Source organism: Cucurbita pepo, chromosome 14 (genome assembly GCF_057944985.1).
Source record: "Cucurbita pepo subsp. pepo isolate OVF chromosome 14, ASM5794498v1, whole genome shotgun sequence".
In the NCBI taxonomy this organism is placed as follows: domain Eukaryota; kingdom Viridiplantae; phylum Streptophyta; class Magnoliopsida; order Cucurbitales; family Cucurbitaceae; genus Cucurbita; species Cucurbita pepo.
In genome coordinates this window covers 4,864,571-4,886,705 of record NC_141811.1, presented here as the reverse complement: position 1 = coordinate 4,886,705, position 22,135 = coordinate 4,864,571, and the positions used below count along the sequence as shown (strand labels likewise).

The 22,135-nt window shown below is 37.9% G+C and overlaps 3 protein-coding genes and 1 pseudogene across 6 annotated transcripts; 2 read left to right on the top strand and 2 right to left on the bottom strand.

Annotated features, from left to right (window-relative positions):
- Positions 1 to 367: 367 nt before the first annotated feature.
- On the bottom strand, positions 368 to 6,012 carry POP1 (ribonuclease Ps). The gene is made up of 11 exons (XM_087117752.1): positions 5,744 to 6,012; positions 4,467 to 5,044; positions 4,110 to 4,206; positions 3,878 to 3,985; positions 3,563 to 3,793; positions 2,900 to 3,018; positions 2,306 to 2,824; positions 1,815 to 1,923; positions 1,125 to 1,717; positions 871 to 1,047; positions 368 to 774 (listed from the first exon to the last, which is right to left on the bottom strand). Exons 2-11 carry the CDS (start codon positions 4,895 to 4,897, stop codon positions 579 to 581), a joined length of 2,580 nt encoding a protein of 859 aa, XP_086973878.1. The 5' UTR covers positions 4,898 to 5,044; positions 5,744 to 6,012; the 3' UTR covers positions 368 to 578.
- Positions 6,013 to 7,414: 1,402 nt separating this feature from the next.
- Positions 7,415 to 9,408, bottom strand: LOC111810159 (6-phosphogluconate dehydrogenase, decarboxylating 3, chloroplastic pseudogene; annotated as a pseudogene).
- A 1,099-nt stretch (positions 9,409 to 10,507) lies between these two features.
- LOC111810626 (putative glucose-6-phosphate 1-epimerase) lies at positions 10,508 to 15,110 on the top strand. Of its 4 annotated transcripts, none has more exons than XM_023697359.2 (9): positions 10,508 to 10,542; positions 11,357 to 11,444; positions 12,680 to 12,754; positions 13,012 to 13,068; positions 13,881 to 14,044; positions 14,129 to 14,263; positions 14,332 to 14,434; positions 14,529 to 14,628; positions 14,728 to 15,110. In XM_023697359.2, exons 1-9 carry the CDS (start codon positions 10,523 to 10,525, stop codon positions 14,895 to 14,897), a joined length of 912 nt encoding a protein of 303 aa, XP_023553127.1. In that variant the 5' UTR covers positions 10,508 to 10,522; the 3' UTR covers positions 14,898 to 15,110. The 4 variants fall into 4 exon arrangements, with proteins under 4 accessions (XP_023553127.1, XP_023553128.1, XP_086973879.1 ...); XM_023697360.2 differs by lacking the exon at positions 10,508 to 10,542 and adding an exon at positions 10,549 to 11,144 and having other exon boundaries at positions 12,680 to 12,725; XM_087117753.1 differs by lacking the exon at positions 10,508 to 10,542 and having other exon boundaries at positions 10,549 to 11,444; positions 12,680 to 12,725.
- A 3,529-nt stretch (positions 15,111 to 18,639) lies between these two features.
- On the top strand, positions 18,640 to 20,253 carry LOC111810595 (ethylene-responsive transcription factor CRF1). Its single transcript, XM_023697325.2, has one exon. It carries the CDS (start codon positions 19,100 to 19,102, stop codon positions 20,060 to 20,062), a length of 963 nt encoding a protein of 320 aa, XP_023553093.2. The 5' UTR covers positions 18,640 to 19,099; the 3' UTR covers positions 20,063 to 20,253.
- The last annotated feature ends 1,882 nt before the right edge of the window (positions 20,254 to 22,135 follow it).

Below are 22,135 nucleotides of genomic sequence, written 5' to 3'. Positions count from 1 at the left end.
TGTCTAATCAGCCATCACTGTCTCTTCTCTCTCTCTCTTTCACTTTTCTCTCTCTTCTGTAAATCCATGGCTTCCCTTCTCTCTCTTCTGTAAATCCATGGCTTCCCTTCTCTCTCTCTCCTGTAAATCCATGGCTTCCCTTCTCTCTCTCTTCTGTAAATCCATGGCTTCCCTTCTCTCTCTCTTCTGTAAATCCATGGCTTCCCTTCTCTCTCTCTCCTGTAAATCCATGGCTTCCCTTCTCTCTCTCTTCTGTAAATCCATGGCTTGCCTTCTCTCTCTAATCCCATGCTTCCCTTTTAACCATTATTGGTCCATTTTATAAACAGATATACATTTTCTCATCTTATGGGAAGACAGTGATATCTCTGCCCTAATCAACCAGAGACTTAGATTCCCATTAATTTTTGTACTCTTTACAGAAAAAAACATCAATGATTGGACAATTCATTGGATACATTTCATTACCTGAAGCTAATTAAGCTCACCCAGAAACTACATAAAAAAACAATGATATTTCACCATACCCCATTTTCTACATGTTACAAAGAATGAACCTAAACATCACAATTCTTAAGTTACATAAATTCTAAATCATTTTCCTTCTGCTCAAGGATAACAGTAGCAAGTGCAACTCGGTATGCTGAAGATCTTAAGTTCCTAACAAGCACGTAAATTTGTTCTTTCTTTTTTGAAAACATACCGTTGAACTGTTGCTCTCGAAGACGAGCTAGTAACGTTGCTTCACAAAGACCCTCTGCAACCGGCTTCTTGCTGCATGAATGATGTCAAAATATCATAACTAAGAAGAGAATGATGTGTTATTATACATATAAAGTCTATGTTTTGAGATAACCGAAGTATCCGAACCTTCCGTGAACGAATCCAGTGGTGATGAAGCCGATGGGCCACCTGTGAGATTCTCCAGCAGCAGCATCATTTTCTGGTAATTGTAGTTCCCACATTGTGGGCGACTGTTCTCTGAGTTTGAAGTAGTGCCTTACAGCAGATTCGGGAATTCGGAGTGCTTTTTCGTCGTCTGCTGATCTGCATGAACATATAGAATGAATGTTAAGTGCCAAACTTTTGCAACATTTTAACGAAGTAATGAAAAGATAAATCACCTTGAAGTCCACAAAGATAGATCAGCTGACTTGGGAGCACAAATAACAGCTCCCTCTTCAAACGCACCTTTCTTATAAGCGCGGAGAATCACTCTAAGGAAACATGATTTGCTGCTATAACTTATTCGGTCGATACTACTTTTGCACTGATCGAGTGTGCTTTTGTTGTTAAGATACTCGAGAATTCTAGCCTTTTTATCTCGTCCACGAGGAAATAGAGGCAAATGCCCAAGGTTTATTTCATTCAAAAATTCAAACAATGAAGAGGATGTTCGAGCCACGATTCCGTTGAACAATTTCTGATCGTGAACACCAACCACTGCAGTTTCACAATTTGCATCATCAAATATCGATGATGAATTGGCGTGAGCCATAGTTTTCTCGGTACAAGCTCCATTGATCTCCACTCCATCACGTCCCTTGCTAAGTGTCAACTGGACACTATGCCATGGAGGTGGAATGGGAACCCTAAAAGATCTTGAAAAGGAAGAAGAACACTCAGCTTTGTCGTCAACTGCGGTAGATTCTTTTGTCATGAATCGTGAGTACGCAGTACAATCAGGGAAATCCCAAGGAAATGATGGCAATCCCACCTACAATTTAAGAGAAGGGAGATATAGGTAAGTAAATATGTGATTTCTACTACTGGGGGATAATTTGAAACAAAACTTTTATTGGAACATTTCTTACTTCACATGCAATCCAGTGTCTCTCTCTCAAACCGATTGCGCGAGCCCCCCCAGATATTAGAGGAATCCAAAATGCCTTAACCCAACTTACGGGTAATATGATTGACCATCTGAAATACAAAGAAGAAATGCATTGCCATTGTTAAACATTCCCTAGAAGACCTGCCGTCACACCTCATTATCATCCATGAAAACACACAACAGAAAGATGAATCAACTCGAGTCTTGTGAAATGAACATGGTCAAAAGGGTTGAATGTCGAGTAAAATAGAACCCTTCATATGATTTTGAGTACAAGTTTTCAAAGAGAATATACACTCAATGAGAACAATCATATAGAATAAGAGGGCAAAACAATGCACTAGTTTAATCATCAGAAAAACCAAACATGTAGACATTGAGCAACCAGAAATCAGAAAAATAACCCAAACTCCTTACTTACACTAAATAACAATGTAAGTGGAATTCACAGAATCAAGAAATAGAGGTTACCTTAAAAGAGTACTGCTTTCGTCATTCTCATTTAAAAGCAATGTGGGACAAGCACTTGAGCTTTGCAATGAGCTCAGATCTTTCGCCATCTCTGCAGACGGTTCATCAAGGCAAAAGCGATTCATCCGTGTATGATGTCTTGCTGCACAAATAACAGTATCTTCCACAGGGGCCCTCATTCCAGTTTTGGCATCCCACAATTCCTTGTTCTCAAGTAAAAAACCATTTTCGTCAATTCTTGAATCCAAAGATGATGATAACATTTCATTACTTTTTGAAATTTCTTTATCTTCAGAAAGAATTGCTGAGGAATCAGCAGGGTTATGCATTGAAGTTGAATCTTGAACGTCTGTAGTCTTTTCATTCGGTAGCATTCGAGGATCTTTGAAAGCGATGGATGCAATTCCATATGATGGAATGTAATTCTCGTTTTCGCGATTGAACAATGTCTTCAAATGAGAATTACCATCAGGACCCCCAGTGGAATGCTTTTTCAACTGCCAAAGATTCTGTGAAGCACTGCAGGAGTAAAGTTAGTTATTAATCACTATGGATAGCATTCTTCTATGACAGTAAGACAAGATGTTATTCTACCGTGTCATAGGCTGCAAAAACTTTTCAAGAAGCTGGGATGCCTTTGAGCCAAATACTTCCAATTTTGCAAGTTGCCCTTCTAATGAAGAACAGTAAATTGGGATATTTTTCTCATCCATCTGAAGAAAAGACAAGACCTCAGTAACTAATTGTAAAGCAAAAATCTTTTCAACATACTAAGTGAACTTTCAGCTTTTTTTAATTGAAAAGATAATAGTATCAAGCTTGAAAATTTTGCAAGAGAAAATTAGATGATCACTCTAAACATAAAAATTTGCAAGAGAAAATTAGAACTTTACTTGGAGCTGAGCTCATTTAGGGAAGTGGGGAGATTTTCAGTTGGCCCCTCCACTTGTAGTGATCTAGAGAATGTTTTATTCTCATTCCTATCGTCGACAAACCTTCTAGGGTACAAATTTAAAAAATTCACTCAATGTTTTGCAGATACTTTTCTTGTTCATTCGCATAATATCCTTAAAAAAAAAAAAAAAAAAAAAAAAAAAAAAAAAAAAAAGAAAGAAAGAAAGAAAAAAAAACCCATAGACTAGAGAAAGACCATAAAAAAAGAGGGTAAGGGGAGATGTGATGTCCCCACAAGATCAAAGGGCTACAAAAAGGAGGTCCAACTGGTCATAATCTGATGGACGTGAACATAATATTTACCTCCTTTTGGCAAGCGAATTTTAGAGCATCATATCCTTCACTAGAGGCAGAAGGATGTAACCAAACCCAAAGCTGGCGTGAAGTAGAAGACGAGTCTACGCCATCTATTGTCTTAAATACACTGCTATTGTGATTATTAACATTGATTTCCTTTTTTCGACAAGGACATGGACGCCACATATATGTTACAGGAGCAATTGCATTAGCACCCGGGGTCCTGGAATCATGAAGCTGCAGAAGAACAAAGTCTAAGTAATTACACATCCAACTACTTGCATCATTAAATTAGTAATACTAAGTAACCAGATGACATACAATTGCTCTACCATAAATAACACCAGAAATAATTGCATGAGAAATGTCTTGAGAATGAGATACTATGGATGGTTCCAACACCATTCCTAGAGCCGAAATCAGAGAGTCCTGTAGGCACATGAGAACGGCCTTTAGAAAACAAATGATCAAGAAAAACAGAAATTATTTAAAACTATAAACAAGTCCTATTCACATGAAAAATTGAAAGGCACAAAGGAAAGAGGCTTCCCACCTCTGGACCCTCCAACTGGACGGGAACGTAATAACTAGCATCATGTATAAGCACTCCATCATTGTACCATTTCAGAAGAGCTCTAGAACCCTTACCTCTGCATAACAGAAGACCGATTTTAGTTCTAACACATAAAAGTCTCAAACTGCAATTGTCCTTCGCATAAACAAAATTCTAGAAGAAAAAAACTACATTAACAAATAGGTTAATGGTCCAACTTCCGATCTTCGAGGATTCCAACTCAAGAACTCTTTCAAAAATTTCACATTTTAAGATCAGCAATTACAATAATTATATTTCCCTTTTTCTTCTTTCAGGACATTAAAGAATATTAAACAAGAAAAAGTAAAGTATTACCTGCCCTGCAACCCTAGAGGGAGATGAAAACCCCAAAGCTTAGTCATAGTGAAACGCTTAGCATGCCAAACATGTGTTCTAAGCCTTTTGGTGCCATCCCCAGAAGTAGAAAATCCAATGCCATGATTCATTTTAAGCTCAGCTCTGCGACGTATTTTCCGAGAAGCCTTCTTCTCGTTTTTCGCTAAATCCAGATGGGTGGTATCCAATTTCATTTTCTTATTTTTCCTTTTCCTAGAAGCATTAGTTAAATAAGAAGAAGTTCTTCTCCTCTTTGACCTTTGATCACAAGTATTACTATTCATCCGATTCAAAACGATGGATTGAAGAGCTTCAAGCTCAGACGCCCGAGGGTCTACAAACTTATGCACATTGAGATTTCTGGGAATTGACCTGTCCTTACCACTAGCAGTGACGACTTTCTCCCCCATCCTGATATTTCAGCAAAAGTTCTTCAACTTTCAATGCTATTGTATCAGAAAGAAGTGTTTCACGTGCTCCAATTCTTCTCCTTGGCTCAAACTCTTTCAAAAAGATCTTGATATTTACAAGTTTGATCAAATAGTACAGGGGCAAATCTACAAGAAAACAATTATTAAAAAAGCTTTAATTCCATACAACCATCAGAAAAGGAAACCATAACCTATAATAATATGAACAAACCATAAACCCCATCCAAGGATGAATGAACATTCTATACTCTTCTGCCCGGAACTGAGGCTAACATCAATTGAGAAGTGTTTCCCTAAAATAACAAAGCTTTATGCAATGATACTACCAGGGTTTTGGATAGACATTGGACAGAGAAAAGATTATAAGCCGTTGGATTACACGTTTTCCACTCGACACCAATTATTATTTCAGCTACTTCGGATTCGCCAAAACCCAAACCCAGAACCAAAAAACATCAAGCCCAACAGAAAACCCCATTCTCTCTTATAATATGCTCATTCTGATTCAACATGTGCATTAAGCACCGAGATGGTTGCAAAAAGCAAAAGGAAACAGAGAATCGTGTATAAACCATAAAAAAACAAAATCAACAGAGAAATCAAAATCACGATAGCAGAATCAGCCCAGAGCACCAACAGAGAAAGTAAAAACCATCAAAGAAGAAAAAAAAGGCAATAGAGAAGAAGCATTATCACTGTTTATGTGGAAACCTGACAGAAGAGATGGAACTAACAACGTCAGGGTTTAACGAGCATGAGAGATGGAAGAAAAGACGGGAAAACGGAACGAAAGAAGAAAGGAAGATATAGATTTTGGAAGCATACCTGTAAAGAGATAGTGGAAAACTCACTGCGAACTGCTAGAGGGAAGCGGCGGCGCCGGCACCGGCACCGTTAAGAGTGGAAGACAGTAGGCGGCCGGGGGCGGTGGGAGGAAGATGAAACTGCATAGGGCTTCTATTTCTTTTTATTTATTTAATTAATTTAATTCAATGTGGCGGCTGAATTGCTAGATTAGATAGGTTAAGTACTTAAGTTTTTTCTTGGTATTTAAATATTAGTATTTAAAAAATTACTAAAACACAATATAATTTAATGGAATTTATTAATTATATTATGACGTAAATGCCATCGTAGAAATAAATTGTAAACTAATAATAAATAAATAAAACTATTAGTGTTTTTTTTATAAATTATTGAACACTTTTAAAAATTAAATACAGAATCTTTCCGTTCAAATTTTAATTGTTCTAATAATTTTGAAATTTTGAATTAATTGTTAATGGATAATTTAGAATAAGAATTTTTTTTTTTAAGTACATTATTATTTTATTGTTTATTTGTTAGAAATAAAATATATGAAAACAAAAACCATTAGCATTATATAAAGGACGTGATAATTTAAAAATTATAAAAGATTCTTTTTATATAGATGGTTAGTTAGCTACGGCCTTCATGGCGTTGGTTTGACCCAGGCCGTATACGGTCGCTTAGGACCTTGGTTCGACGCAGGCCGTATACGGGCGCTTAGGACCTTGGTTCGACGCAGGCCGTATATGGGCGCTTTTTACTGGGCCAGCCTCCCGGCAAATCTCTCCGGAGGCTGTGGGAGAAGAAGCTAATTTCAGTCATTTTGGCATTTCATCGAACACCTTGTCGGTGCCCCGCGTTAGAAAATTGGTAGAAGTGTACCAAAACTTCAGCAACTGGGCTTCTTCTTCCTACTTCAAAATTCCAGGCTTCTCATTCCTAACTCCACTCATTCGGTTCATGGGTTTCAACGCGACATCACAAAACTCAGTATCAACACGATGGAAAGCCGCAAAGAAATACACTTCCGAAACCTGAAATTACCTTTAGGCAAATCGTCGAACACTAGATGTGCAGGGTTTGATGAGAAAACAGGGTCATGCATCCTAATTTAGGAAATAATCATGGATTTATAATCAAGAAATACTCTATCCATTAGTGTGAAGTGGGGGAAAATCCAAAGCAAAGCCATATGAGCTTATACTCAAAGTGGACAATATCATAAAATTGTAGAGAGTCGTGTCAAAGTGGACAATATCATATCATTGTGGAGAGTCGTGTTCCTCTAACAATGGTTTCTATCGTAGCTTTGAAAACGAAATAGATTCAGGTAATGGATAACACAAGCTGATGAAGAATTGGTTCTACAGAGTAATGCCAGTTTCTGAGAATTCAAGTTTTCCTTAGCCTTATTTTCATCCACTTTCTAGCCTAACTAGAACCATATTCTAATTCAACTATACATTACAATATGGGTTTGAATCACCGTCCCTTAGTTTACCTCAATTTGTTAAACCATACATAAAAGATAAACCATTTTAAGGTTTGAAAATTTCAGAAATCCTTAGGAAAAGGAACCTACAAAACTATTTCAACCACGCTCTAATTCATCCAAGATCAGATGCCAGATTGAAATAATCAAAATCCTCAAGGCCTAAATCAGAATTTCAATATTTTCACGCAGCATTAATGGAAGAATAACAAGACTAATGATTAAACAAAAGGGAAATTCCTTCAATTTGAAGTACAAGGAGATGTAAAGAGAACTAACACAATACAACTTAATGGCCATCCTTACTGCTTCTTCTCTCTTTCTTTCTTTCTTTCTTTCTTTTTTTTTTTTTTTTTTCTTCCTATTTTTCCTTATTAATTATTATTTATAGCAAATACTTGAAGCCAGTAAAACTATCTGCTATCTACTCCCCTAAGAAGCATGGAAGACTGTCCAGATTGTGATACAAAGAAGAAAAACTACCAATTTTTGAAATGGGCAAGCAAAATCAAGTTGGAAATGTGTACCCAATTGAAGCAAAGAAAGAAAACCAACCAAATGGGCAGCTCAAAAGCTCACTTGAGAATGCTAGCACCAGCGCCAGCATTGCGAGCGAGCTTTGTCCACTCTGTGTGGAAGGAGCCCTGGCGATCCACTCGCTCATATGTATGAGCCCCAAACAGGTCTCTCTGCGCCTGCACAAGATTGGCAGGCAGCCTAGCGCGCCTGTACGTATCGAAATAGGCAAGGCTAGCACACATACCTGGAGTGCTGATCCCCGCCGATATGGCCAACCCAACCACCCTTCTCCAAGCAGCCTGCCTCTGCACCATCTCTCTGGCGAACTCGGGATCCACCAACAAGCTTGCAAGGTTAGGATTGCGCTGATATGCCTTCTTGATCCTGTCCAAGAACACAGCTCTTATGATGCACCCACCTTTCCAAATCCTTGCCAACTCTCCCAAATTCAAGTTCCATCCCTTCTCCAAGCTCTTAGCCCTCAGCAAATTCATTCCCTGAGCATAGCTGCAAATCTTGGAGGCATACAAAGCCTGCCTTACATCTTCAATCAATTTCTTCTTGTCAATCCCACTCCTCACGGACCCCACGCTGTCATTTAGACCCGCCTCCTTCAACACCTCAGCCGCACTTTCCCTCTCCTCCTTCAACCCACTCAAGTACCTACAATCCAACGACGCTGCAATCGTTGGCGCTGCGATGGAAAGCTCAGCAGCTTGCTGCACAGTCCATTTCCCAGTTCCTTTCATCCCAGTCTTGTCCAAAATCTTGTCCACTAATTCACCATCACCATGTTCATCTTTAACTTTAAAGATATCAGCTGATATCTCAATTAGAAAGCTCTCCAGCTCCCCCCTGTTCCACTCAGAGAAAATATCAGCCAATTCAGAATTCGATAACCCTCCAACGTGTTTTAAAACGTCGTAGGCCTCGGAAATCAGCTGCATATCGCCATATTCAATACCATTATGCACCATCTTAACGAAATTACCCGAACCCCCTTCACCTATGTAAGTAACGCAAGGACCATCGTCGACTTGAGCAGCTACCTTCTTCAGAATATCCTCAACATTAGAATAAGCCTGAAAAGACCCTCCAGGCATCAACGACGGCCCATGGCGAGCACCATCTTCACCACCAGAAACCCCCATCCCAAGATACAGAATCCCCCGATCAGAAACCTGCGCAATCCGACGCTCAGTATTCTCATACCACTCATTACCACCGTCAATGATGGCATCACCAGGCTCCAAGTGGTCGGATAGCGCAGCAATGGTCTGATCGACAGGCAAGCCAGCCTTAACGAGGATAATAACCGATCTAGGGCGCTGAATAGATAGAACAAAATCGCGAGGATTGTACTGACCAAACAGAGGGAGATTACCTTCGTTATGGGCGCGATCTACAGTCTCATCGACCTTGGAAGTGGTACGATTGTAGACGGAAATAGGGAAGCCTTTCTCGGCGATGTTGAGAGCGAGGTTTTGGCCCATGACGGCCAAGCCAGCAAGGCCTATGCGAGAAAGAGCTGCAGAAGCTTCCATCGTAGCTCGGAAATGGAGAGGAGAGAGAGAAAAAGTGATGAGTGAGAAAGAGACGGAGGCGCCGAGGTCAGAAGTGGAGGGCGCTGTTTGGATGATGATGATGAAGAAGAAGAAGAAGAAGAAGAAGAAGAAGATAGATAAATAAATTGAACGCAAAAAGAAAAAGAAAAAAATTGTTTTTTAATTTTTATATTAAAAATTAAATTGGATTAAACGGACCAAGAAAATATCGTGACGGACTCGTCGAGGCTGTGAAGGGTCACTGATTTAATTTTTCTTTTTTCTTTTTTCTTTTTAATTTTGGAAAAGGAATTATTATTTATTAACCTAAAATTTGCTTCTGTTTCAGGCGGCTGTACTTAGGAATGCCCTTTCAAACGACGACGTTCCGAGATGGAAAGTATATTGTGATTAAATTTTCAACTAAGAAAAAAATTAAAATTCATAAAAATAAAATAAAATATGCAAAATAGTCCCCTTGGCCTTTAATTTTTCAATTTTATCTTTAATATATTAAAAATTCTCAATTACGTCGGGTTTAGGGCATACCAATTCATTCGAATGAATTAGACGGGTTTGACCTCTTACTATTATTTGTTAATTGCAGCGACGGTGGGCACATTTGTTGCTTTAGCATGCACCATGGCTTCTAGTGTATGCACTAGTGGATAACTGCTACACTCATTTAGTACTCCATCTTGGTTCCGTACCATGGACATCTCTAATATTTGAGACATCAGCTACTATCTAGACAACTTTATAAGTAACTCGGAGTGTCTGAGGAAAGTGATTGAAGCACCTTAAGGCTTAAGGCATTCCTACGACAATTGCTCTCACGCATGCCTGGTGACGGTTATCGAAAGTCAAAAATTTCTGAATTTTTTAGCTTTTAATTTGATATATAATAAATATTAAATTTATTTTTTTTTAATTATCCTTCTAATAAATTTTGATATATTCAATATATATATATATCTAATTCAACCCCTCAAATTTTCTATATTTAATTAAAAAAACATTAATAAAAAATAAAAATCAACGAAATTCATCCAACAAAAATAATTTTAATTAATTACGTATGATGAGAATGAGAAGGTGTAACAAAAGCTTTGATTATGTTAATTAATTATGTCTAAAAGGTCGTTAATTCAGGTATTAGGAATCAAAATTAAAGAAAGGGCCTACCAAAGCTGTATTTTGTGGCAGCCACTACACTTCCAAAATCAAAATTCAAAGGCCATGGCTGAAACCCAGCAATAGTAATGGCGGCTACCTTCACCCTTTTGCTTCCTTACCGTAATTATACGTTTTTCGTCTCTCATCTGCAAGTGGGTATTTGTTTATTTCAGTCAATCGCCATCCTCGATACTTCCTATTCATCCCATCCTTTAACAGGACGATGAGGATCTGAACTCTTGTTCATTTGACCCTTTGATTTTTCTTTATAACTTGGGCGGTTGTATCGATTCGAGATTTGTCTTCCTTCGTGTTGGGGTTCGGGATTTCTCTTGTCTTTGATGATCATCGATTCTTTTCTCCATTAATGGTTTTTGACCTCGAAATTGGCACTGTTCGAAGTTATCTGTTCATCAGTTTCTTGGGTTCTTTGGGGGTTACTGTTACGCAATCGATTAGCGGTTCTTCGCATGGATTGGTGTTCTTTTGATTCTGATATGCTTTATGATTAAAGGGTTTGAATCTTGTTTATTGCTTTTGTCGGTGGATTTTGGAAAATTCGTGGTATTAGAAACTTTCTGGTGGGGGAAATTTGGGGCTAGTTGTTGTAGTGGGTGGGTGGGATTTTGGTTTAAATTCACGGGAGAAATGGTTTGTCACAAGAAAGTGTGTTGAAGCCTCGAGGGTAAAGCTTAAATTTCTCATCTGCTTCTGAGATATTGCAAATTTCTGTTCATCCTCTTAGTTATTTCAATTAGTTTGCTGTTCTTCAGCGTTGTTCATCCTTTTAGAGAAGGGAAGGGGAGCAAAAAAAGAGTGAGTGAGAGATTTGTATTTGTTTTTGCTTTATTAATTTCCTCGTTGTGTTTTTGGAATGGATCATTCTGGGGCGGCCAGTAACCAGAAACCAGCAGTTGAAGTTGCCAAAGACAAGAATGGTGTGGACCAAGTGCTGCTTAGGAACTCTCGTGGAGCTTCAGCAAGGGTACCATATCCCTTTTATTATTCATCTATTTTACAGTATAGGATTCTACTTTAAATTATAAGTTTAGTATTGGATTTCGACCATTTTCTCTGTTTAGTCCTAGAAGCTTGGAAAGTTTTGATCACTTTGATTATGACTGAGTTGCTGTGATGTTGTTTATAGTTTAACAGATCGATAGCTTTGTCGTGTCGCTTTCTGATTATGTGTATATGAGTGGTATATTATGTACATGGTCTTTGTGATGTTTCTTCCTAGTATTGAGAATCTGAATGTGATATCCATATCGGTTGGAGAGGGGAACGAAGCATTGCTTATAAGGGTGTAGAAACCTCTTCCTAGTAGACGCGTTTTAAAATCTTGAGGGGAAGCCCAAAAGAGGACAATATCTACAAGCGGTGGGTTTGAGCTATTACAAATGGTATCAGAGCTAGATACCGGGCAGTGCCAGCGAGGACGCTGGGCTCCCAAAGGGGTGGATTGTGAGATCCCACATCGGTTGGAGAGGAGAACAAAACATTGCTTAAAAGGGTGTGAAAACCTCTCCCTAGTAGATGCTTTTTAAAACCTTGAGGGGAAGCCTGAAAGAGAAAGCCCAAACAGGACAATATCTACTAGTGGTGGGTTTGAGCTGTTACAAATGGTATCAGAGCTAGATACCGGGCGGTGCCAGCGAGGACGCTGGGATCCCAAAGGGGTGGATTGTGAGATCCCATATCGGTTGGAGAGGAGAACGAAGCATTGCTTATAAGGGTGTGGAAACCTCTCCCTAATAGATGCGTTTTAAAATCTTGAGGGGAAGTCTAGAAGAGAAAGCTCAAAGAAGACAATATCTACTAGCGGTGGGGCAAAATGTTATCCCGTGAAACCTTTACATTAGATCATCAAGTGTAATGGAGGAGATCCAATGAAATTAACCAAATCATAAAAACGAAGTTTTTAGGCTTGTTCGAGAGTGTTTTTGTTTCATGTTTTCGAAAATTATGCCTTACTATAGACTTGACCGTTGAAAGATACTGTCTTGAATTGTACCCGAATTTCAGAAATCCGATTTTGTTTTTGAAACTCAGCTAATATCTATTGAAATCTGAAAATTTTAATGAAGGACACATAGGAACAAGTAAGTTCATAAGCTTATTTTCAGAAAATAAACAACAAAATTGCTATCACACAAAATCATAAAGGAAATAACTGTTCTTGTTCTTGATGTGTTCTTTATTGCTGTATCAATAATTCAGGTTAGCTTGCATGGAGGCCAAGTTCTTTCATGGAAAACTGAAAAAGGTGAAGAATTATTGTTTACCAGTACTAAGGTAATCTCATCTTCTAGTTCTTCAACTCGCCAAAGCCTAAGCAGAAACAAAAGCCTTTGAAATGCTACTCATTGCTAGGCAAAGAACTGTTGTTTCAATGTCATTTTTGTTTTGTCTGCTCTGCTTTGATTTCATGGCTTAGATTAACTTTCTTGGATCTCTCGTAATTAGTCGGGTCGGGTTGAGTCGAGTCTCGATTCTCACAATTGTAAATAACATGTATAAAAACTTAGCATTTCCTTTCTTCTCCATTGTAGGCAGTTTTCAAGCCACCAAAAGCTGTGAGAGGAGGAATTCCAATCTGTTTTCCGCAGGTATGTAGTGCTTATTTATGTTTCTCCCCTAATTTGGTTCGTATTACCTAATGTAACTATTGAGACTGACAGTGATACGTAACAGACCAAAGCGGATAATATATGTTAGCGGTGGGCTTGAGCTATTACAAATGGTATCAAAGCCAAACATAGGGCGGTGTGCCGGCGAGAACGCTGGGCCCCAAGAGGGTGGATTGTGAGATCCCACATCGGATGGAGAGGGGAACGAAACATTTCTTATAAAGGTGTGAAAACCTCTTCCTAGCCGACGCGTTTTAAAACCTTGAGGGGAAGCCCAGAAGGGAAAGTCCAAATAGGACAATATCTACTAGCGGTAGGCTTGGGCTGTTACAAATGGTATCAGAGCTAGACACCGGGCGGTGTGTCAGTGAGGACGCGAACCTCAAAGGGGGTGGATTGTGAGATCCCACATCAGTTGGAGAGGGGGACGAAACATTTCTTATAAAGGTGTGGAAACCTCTCCCTAGCAGACGCGTTTTAAAACCTTGAGGGAAAAGCCCAAAGAGGACAATATCTGCTAGCGGTAGGCTTGGGTTGTTACAAATGGTATCAGAGCCAGACACCGGGCGTTGGGCCCTAAAGGAAGTGGATTGTGAGATCCCACATCAGTTAGAGAGAGGAACGAAACATTTCTTATAAAGGTGTGGAAACCTCTCACTAGCAAACGCGTTTTAAAACCTTGAGGGGAAACTCAGAAAGAAAAGCCCAAAGAGGACAATATCTGCAAGCGGTGGAATTGAGCTGTTACACGTTTACATTAATTTTATTGATTTGTTTCATTATATATGTAGTTTGGGGCTCGTGGAAACCTCGAGCAGCACGGGTTTGCTCGAAACAAGATTTGGAAAATCGACGATAACCCTCCTCCTCTTACTCGTGGCGAAATCAAAGACAAATCCTGCATCGATTTGCTTCTTAAACCGTCTGAAGACGATCTGAAAATATGGCCACATAGGTTAGAAATGAATTGATTGTCTCCTTTCAAACCCAGATTATGAAGCTCAAGATAACAACAACTTTTTTTTGTTTCTCCCAACAGTTTTGAATTCAGACTCAAGATCTGTTTGACAGCAGATGGCAATCTCACTTTAATATCACGAATTCGTAATATCAATTGCAAGCCTTTCAGTTTCTCCATTGCATTCCACACATATTTCTCCATTTCTGATATCAGGTATGAGTAGCTCTTTGCATACTCTTCTGTGATGGTTTCCAATGACACTATCTACTGTCTTCTTACAGTGAGGTAAGGGTCGAGGGGCTTGAGATTCTCGACTATCTCGACAACTTATGCGATAAACAACGGTTCACCGAGCAAGGAGACGCCTTAACGTTTGAATCCGAGGTAAAAGCTAATAATAACCCAATTGTACTTAAACTCCAAGTTGATATTGGTTCAAAAGTCTAGTCCCTTCATTAACTATTCGTTCGCCCGGCAGATCGATCGGGTTTATCTTAGTTCTTCAGATCTCGTGGCCGTGCTTGATCATGAACGAAAACGCACATTTGTTATAAGAAAGGAAGGACTTCCAGATGTTGGTAATATTATCAATCCCCTCTGATTTTAAGCAATATAGCCAAGCAGCTTCCTTAATAAGAACAAGATGGTTGTTTGAATTCTGGTTTCTGATCATGCAGTGGTGTGGAATCCATGGGAGAAGAAATCGAAATCCATCGTCGATCTCGGGGACGAAGACTACAAACAAATGCTATGTGTTGATGGAGCTGCAATTGAGAAACCTATTACATTGAAGCCAGGTGAGGAATGGACGGGCCGTTTGGAACTATCCATCCTCCCCTCGAGTTAACGACCCGACCCAACCCGACCTGACCCAACCCGTAAGGTCATGTAAAGAAGAAAGGATCGAGCCCGGTCGAGATCCCGGTAAAGCCATTGAAGTTTATAAATGGTGTATATGGTAGGTAAGTAATTATGTGGTTTGTTCTAATCAAATTACTGAACTGTGATATACTATAGTTGTCACATACATGTCATGTATGTATGTATGTATGTGATGATTATTTGAAAATTTTCCCTTTCAAAATTAATTTTATTTTATTATAAAAAAAAATGCCCACTGGAAATAACGTTTATGACCTTTGGTTTTATTTTTTAAACAAGAATTAATTTATGAAACTTTATTAAATAATTATAATAATTCTCCTATATAAGAAAATACATTATCTAAATATATTGAAAAAAAATAAATAAAAAATAAATATTAGTCGAAACGATTTTTTTTAAAAATGTAAAAAAAAAAAAAAAAAAAAAAGGCGTCACGTGCTGGTGACACGTGGGAAGTACGAATTTTGTGTACTCGAAACGTGTGAAGGTCAGCTCAGTGGGGCCCACCTCAATCTTCTCCTAATCTAATTTAAATATCATCCATTTTTTAAGCGGGACTAATTTCCTTTATTTAAAAAAAAAAATGTTATTAATTAATTCAACCCAATTTAATCTTTTTTTATTGGTCAAATGTTCGATTTTAAATAAAGAAAAAGAAAATCTTTCAATTCACGGTGATAGTTGATACCATATTTATTGACATATTTTATTTTTTTTTTTTTGTTCTTTAAAAAAAAAAGTATTATTTTGTAGATAATTGTGATTAAATTACTATATATATATATATATATATATATATATAATAATTATTTAATTTTTAAGGAGCGTTTTAAATTACGTATTGAATTGTATTGAAATGTTGAAACCAGGTGACGAGTAGTCTTACCTTATTGTTTGTGCACGTTTTGTGGCTCAATAAGTATGCAAAATTTGAGTTGTGACCAAACATTATAGAACCCAAAAGCCACCAATTGAAACAAAAAAAGAAAAAAACAAAAAACAAAAAGCAATATTTTCTTGTAGTTTGTGTCCATTAATTATGATGTGAGAACAAAAACAAAGGATTTTGTCGAATCCCATGTTCTTCTTCCTTTGTTTTCTTATTATATGTTTGTATTTCACAACTTGCTTACCAAAAGACACTCCCTTTTTAATTCCATTTCTTTGCTGCCTCGATTCTCATTTCCCTTAATTTTGTCTTTTTAAGTAACAGTCGAAACCTACGGTTAACAATCAATCCAAACCCACTACTAACAACCGATATTGTCTTATTTGAGCTCTCGTTTATAGGCAGTTTTAAAACTAGGGAGAGGTGTAGGCTTTTCCTCATGTAAGGTTTTAAAACATGTTCACTAGAGATAGATTTTCACACCTTTATAAGGAATGAGTTTTTATCTTCGATTGATGTGGGATCTCGCAATCCACCCTCCTTGAGGGTCCAACGTCTTCGCTGACATATCACTCGGTGTTTGGCTCTGATACCATTTGTAACAGCACAAACCCACTCTCGATAGACATTGTCTTCCCTCAAAGTTTAAAAAAGCGAGAGAAATTTCCACAATCTTATAATAAATGTTTTGTTCCGTAATCTAACTGATGCGATATATATATATATAGCTTTTTCAAACCTTAATCCTCGAAATTACTTTTTCGTACTTGCGTAGACTTTTCGTCTACGAGTTTAACAACAAAGGCCTTAAGGATTATTTTAAAATAAACTTCAAATTTCAATACTTAAAGTGAAATCTTTCACCGTTCTGGATAATCAAAACCAATTTCGTAATTCATACGTATTTTTTTATTATTTCACTTCGTTGCTAATCAAATGGTCCATGACACATCTAGTAATTACTAGCTAGGTGGGTTATATCTAACAACTAGACGTAACTAAAGTTACAAAGGTACTACTTAGACTCTATCGTTTTTTTTTTTTTTTTTATTCAGCTCGTCTATTTCAATAGCTTAAGATGACTTTTGACCCTCGAGAATTTATTTATTTATTTTTTTTTTTTTTTTTTTGTCTCCTATACCGCTATAGATAAGATTTGGTTGAATAGGATTTTCAAGACAGAAAGTAGTATGAAACAAAGTTTTTATACCAGTGATATCTTTGTTATTTCCTTCCACATTGTAAAGTCACCGTCACAAAGATTTTATTATCACCATGTGAATACTATTCTGTCTTTTTTAACACGTATAACTCTAAATATTATTTTGTCTGGTAAATTATATTTATGATTATGCATACATTAAATATATAATTTATTGTAATATTATTAATAATGAAATAATTATATAAAGCATATGCTTATAATCACTAGAAGTTACCAAATAATCCAAGCAAATTAAGCGGCAAAACAATTTCCTGTCCTCTTCAATATTTTCCAATATTATTTAAATTAATTAATATTTTTGCTTATTATTATCTAATAGCGATTATGGAAACCCAACCACCAATCATTAAACGACACCCAACACCTTTTTATTTTATAATACAATTAATTATTATCAATTCAACAATATATAGTAATTTAAAATTTTAATTATGTTACATTTAATTTTGATTCACTACGCTAAAAAATTATTATAGAATTAATCTCAGTTAGTTTTTTATTTAAAAAAATTAATTATACTAAAGTCCAAATGGCACGTAGACATTTACAAAATTGCCCCTATTTAACCGTTTCTGTTATAAAAAATGGCTGCAACTACGCGAATAAGAAGGGAGGGTAAATCAGTAAAAAGTGCAGAACGGCGTCGTTTCTGTCGATTCTCACTCTTTACATTTCAGCCAAATTAATTATAATTAGCTTCTTTTTTTTTTAAGATTCTAATTATATGTAAACAATAATAACAGTTTTTAAGTATGCGTGGGATGCGAAGCACAGGAATATTTCTCTTCTAATTATTATGAAATTAATTTAATTTTATTTGAAAAAGAAAAGGGGGTGACGATGTGGGTACTTAAAAATGGCGCCAAATTCAAGGCTGCCTCCCACGTTACACTTTGCTGACACCATAACGGTCTCTTAAAAACTTCCATTCACTACTCATTTTACAAAATTGCCCTTCTATTTTATTTTTATAACCATTATTTAACCCTTTAATTAGATAATTACGAATTTTTAAAGATTTTAAATATCTAAAATTTGAAAAAGAATAACCGAAAGCATAATAAATGGTAATTAAAAAAAAAAAATGGTTAAGATTCAATTTAGTTTTAGGACAAAATCGTCTCAGTCAACAAAAATATCACCTTGAATCGCTAATTTCCATAACAAATCTTTTGCCCAGTCAGCACCCACTCTCGTCCCTCCAGCTCCGTTGGATCTCCCACTTCTTCAATCCTCTTCTGCCACGTGTCGTAATCTTACCTCCCCTGTTTTTGCGGCAACTCGTGAAAATATCCCCCGTCGCTGGCATTCCAACTCCCCCCCCCCCCGACAATGGCGGCGCGTGTGAGTGTGTGCGCGTGTACTATTGGAAGTTGGGGGTTGGACCGGGTTTTTTTGAAATACGGGTGTTAAGGGGATCCTATAAAACAGGGAGGTTTGGTTATTCGCTGGGATTTTGTTATCTCCTTCTTCACTCTCCCATTTTCTTTCTCATTTTCCGGGAAAATTTAGTGGGAAAATTTACAGACGCTTTCCAGGAAGTTCAAAGAACAGAGTGAGTGCGTTTAAGGGAAAAGGGCATTTATTCCTCTTCTCTTTCTTCTAAAGCTGCTCTTACCCAACTTTCCTTTTTCTCTTCCACTTCCTCCAATTTTCCCAGAAAATTTCCCTTTTCCATTTCCATTTTCATGTCCTCCTTTTCCCCTTTTCTTCCCTCTTCAATGAATGCTTCTGCGCTTCCTGTTTTCGCCATTTCTTTCCCTCTCCTGTTTACATCTTAATCGCCTTTTTCTACAATTTTCTTTTCGGTTTATTCAATCTTTTTTGTTCTTATGATCACTATAATCACAAACGAATAAGTGGAGTAACGTCGCTGATTAATCTCCCAGCTTCTCTTTCACGTGTTCTTCAATTTTGCCTTTATTCTTCCATGGAATCTTCCCCTTTCTTTTCTCTTTTTACCCTCTTTCCCTAATCTCTATATTTCACTTGCATTTCGCTTTCAATGGTAGCTCTCTGAATCTGCTCTGTTCTTCTTCCTCTGTTTTTCATGGAACCAATGGACTTGTTCTCCAGTCCTGTTCTGCCGCCGATCAAGTACACTGAACATCGTAGCCAGACCAGACTCGTTTCTCCGCCATTAATGACGCCTAAGGTCGTTAAGATTTCTGTAATGGACGCGGATGCCACGGACTCTTCTAGTGATGATGAAGAACAAGACTACGCTTGTCGCCGAGTTAAGAAATTCGTTAACGAGATTACAATCGAGGCCTCGCCGGTGAAGAGTAGCCGAAAGAAACCCACCGGCGGGAAATCGAAGTTTCCGGCGGTTAATCGGGATCCATTGAAGCAGCAACCGACGGGAGGTAAGAAATTCCGCGGCGTACGGCAACGGCCATGGGGGAAATGGGCGGCTGAGATTAGAGATCCTTTACGACGAGTACGGGTTTGGTTAGGCACGTATAATACGGCTGAAGAAGCCGCTATGGTCTATGATAATGCTGCCATTCAACTCCGTGGACCCACCGCTCAAACGAATTTCATTCCTCCGCCTAAGTTCTCACCGGAAGCCGCGGCGGCGAGTTCTGGCTATGTCTCGGCCGAGGAATCCAACGAGAATCTGTCCTCTCCGACTTCTGTTCTTCGTTGCCCGTCGCCATCGGCAAACGACGCCGTATCCGGAAAAACCTCAACAACAACGACAACCGGAAAAGAAACCGGCCGAGACGAACCGGAGAAGATTTCGGAATTCTCGTTCCATTCAAACTACGATACGTTTTTCCCTAATGATATCTTCGACTTCCGACCGCCGGTTCCGTCTCTGTTCGGCGAGACGACACTCAACGACGGCTTTTTGAAGGGCGACTACGGCAGTAGTATGTTCATTAACCCGGCCGATGATTTCGGGTTCGGGTTCGGTTTCGGGTTTGGATTATCCACGTGGCATACGGTTAAAGATTCCTTCCAAGACATCAGCGACATATTCGGGTCGGACCCTCTTCTTGCGCTTTGAGGTTTTTTCTTTTAATTTTTATTTTTTTTAATAGGTTGGATTTTCGGCAATTTTGTGAGTGTCCCATTTTCCTTTTTTTTAATTAGTTTTTTTATTTCTCGTAAATTTTGGGGTTTGTAATTTGTCGATGGTGTATCAAAAATGAAACGGTATCTTCCGTCACAGTAACGGTGACGGACAAATTTTGTGTACGTCTTATCTTTAGCTCTTTTTCCTTTTAACGGACTAGCACGTGCACGTGACACGCACATTTAATAAATAAATAAAATAAATAACCTCTAAACACGTGCCAGAGAGGATACACGTCTGACGTGGCTCCATTGTCAAATAGCCGAATGTCACCCACCAATTTTTTTTATATGATTTTTATTAATTATTTAATTATCTCAAATAAATTTTAAAAATAATTATATTTTTCTGTATAAAGTGTTTAGTAAAATGCTAAAAATACAATTTAAAGTACTTTTAAAAAAAGTATTTAGTTCTTTTTTTTTTCTTTTTTCTAAATGAGTTATAATTAAAATGCTTATTTGTTTCTTTCGATGCTTTTTTTTTTTAATAAATAATTTGTAAAAAAAGTTATAATAATCAAAATGTTTTTGAAACTTTTTTAAAAATGCTTAAAAAGTAATTTAAAGGGCTTTTAAATTAAATGTCTACTGAATCTAATACTTATGCCAAAAACATTCTATATTTTTCAATATTTTAGGTTATCTTTCATAACTATTTAATTTTTTTTTATAAAAAATAATACTATAATTAAACAGTATTTTCCACGTGGAAATTCTTTATTTGTTATTTACTTTTTAACATTATTTTCAAAATCGTATTAAATTTCCAAACTAACTGCATTTTTTTTAAATTTAGCTAATGTACTTAAAAAAAAGAACATCCTTATTAGACTAGTTAGTTTTTTTTTTTTTTTTTTTTTTTTTTTTTACGTAAACTGAAAAAAAATAATAATAATAATAATATATAATATATATATATAAGGTGGTGCCCAAAAGGCGGTCAGGCGTTAGATTGTACAGAAGAACAGCCGCAGGGAATTTCCTCCCTTAGCCAGCTGGGCCCACCAAGACTCAATCCTAACCATACACGTAAGCATCAGACAACTATTCCTGTCCGATCACATGGTCTGTATCTACTGTACAACCGTCTTGCAAATGGGCCGTCTGGTCCCCCAGGCCCAGGTCTTGTTGCTTCTGGTTCCCGCCCATACCCACGTGGCAGATATTCTGATAGTGATTGGATCCCCACAGAATCAAGCAATGGGGTCTTGCGCTGATGTGGACCTTCCTTTTGTTATTATTATTATTATTATTTTTGGATAGGTGTGAAATTAACACGTCAGCAATACCCCCCACCTCCCAATCACGGGCCTTCTTCAGCTCCCCCTGGCCCAATCATTGCCACCGTCCATAGCCAAGTTGAAGAGCCGCCGTCAACCCGATGCAAATTAAATTTTCTGTTCTTTTTTTAAAAAAAATTATTAATTATTAAAATATTGGCAGCATGCTTAGTGGCATGGTGGCATGTTTAACACATGCAAGACAAATGGGAAGTGGCGCTTCCAATAGCAGAATCTCCCTTAGGAGGGAGGGCACAAGTGAGTAACCCGTAAGAATCTCTCTTAGGAGGGAGGGCACAGGTGAGTAACTCGAATGAATCTCTCTTAGGAGGAAGGGCACGGGTGAGTAACTCGTAAGAATCTCCCTTAGGAGGGAGGACACAAGGTGAGTAACTCGTGAGAATCTCCCTCAGGAGGGAGGACACAAGGTGAGTAACTCGTGAGAATCTCCCTCAGGAGGGAGGACACAAGGTGAGTAACTCGTGAAAATTTCCCTCAGGAGGGAGGACACTAGTGAGTAACTCGTAAGAATCTCCCTTAGGAGGGAGGGCACAGGTGAGTAACTAACTCGTAAAAACATACTCTTGGAAGAGGGGCATGGGTGAGTAACTCGTAAGAACCTGTCCTTGGGAGGGAGGACATAGGTGAGTAACTCGTAAGAACTTGTCCTTGGGAGGGAGGCACGAGGGAGTAACTCGTAAAAATCTACTCGTAAGAATCGA

Excerpts from the sequence above, each read along its gene's own strand:
- POP1 (XM_087117752.1), bottom strand. The coding sequence starts at position 4,897 with ATGGGGGAGAAAGTCGTCACTGCTAGTGGTAAGGACAGGTCAATTCCC. Across the intron at positions 4,207-4,466 it reads CCTCTAGGGTTGCAGGGCAG|AGGTAAGGGTTCTAGAGCTC; the intron begins GTAATACTTTAC and ends TCTGTTATGCAG. Across the intron at positions 775-870 it reads ACTGGATTCGTTCACGGAAG|CAAGAAGCCGGTTGCAGAGG; the intron begins GTTCGGATACTT and ends TCATTCATGCAG.
- LOC111810626 (XM_023697358.2), top strand. The coding sequence starts at position 11,334 with ATGGATCATTCTGGGGCGGCCAGTAACCAGAAACCAGCAGTTGAAGTT. Across the intron at positions 13,069-13,880 it reads TTCCAATCTGTTTTCCGCAG|TTTGGGGCTCGTGGAAACCT; the intron begins GTATGTAGTGCT and ends TTATATATGTAG. Across the intron at positions 14,435-14,528 it reads CCTTAACGTTTGAATCCGAG|ATCGATCGGGTTTATCTTAG; the intron begins GTAAAAGCTAAT and ends TTCGCCCGGCAG.
- LOC111810595 (XM_023697325.2), top strand. The coding sequence starts at position 19,100 with ATGGAACCAATGGACTTGTTCTCCAGTCCTGTTCTGCCGCCGATCAAG.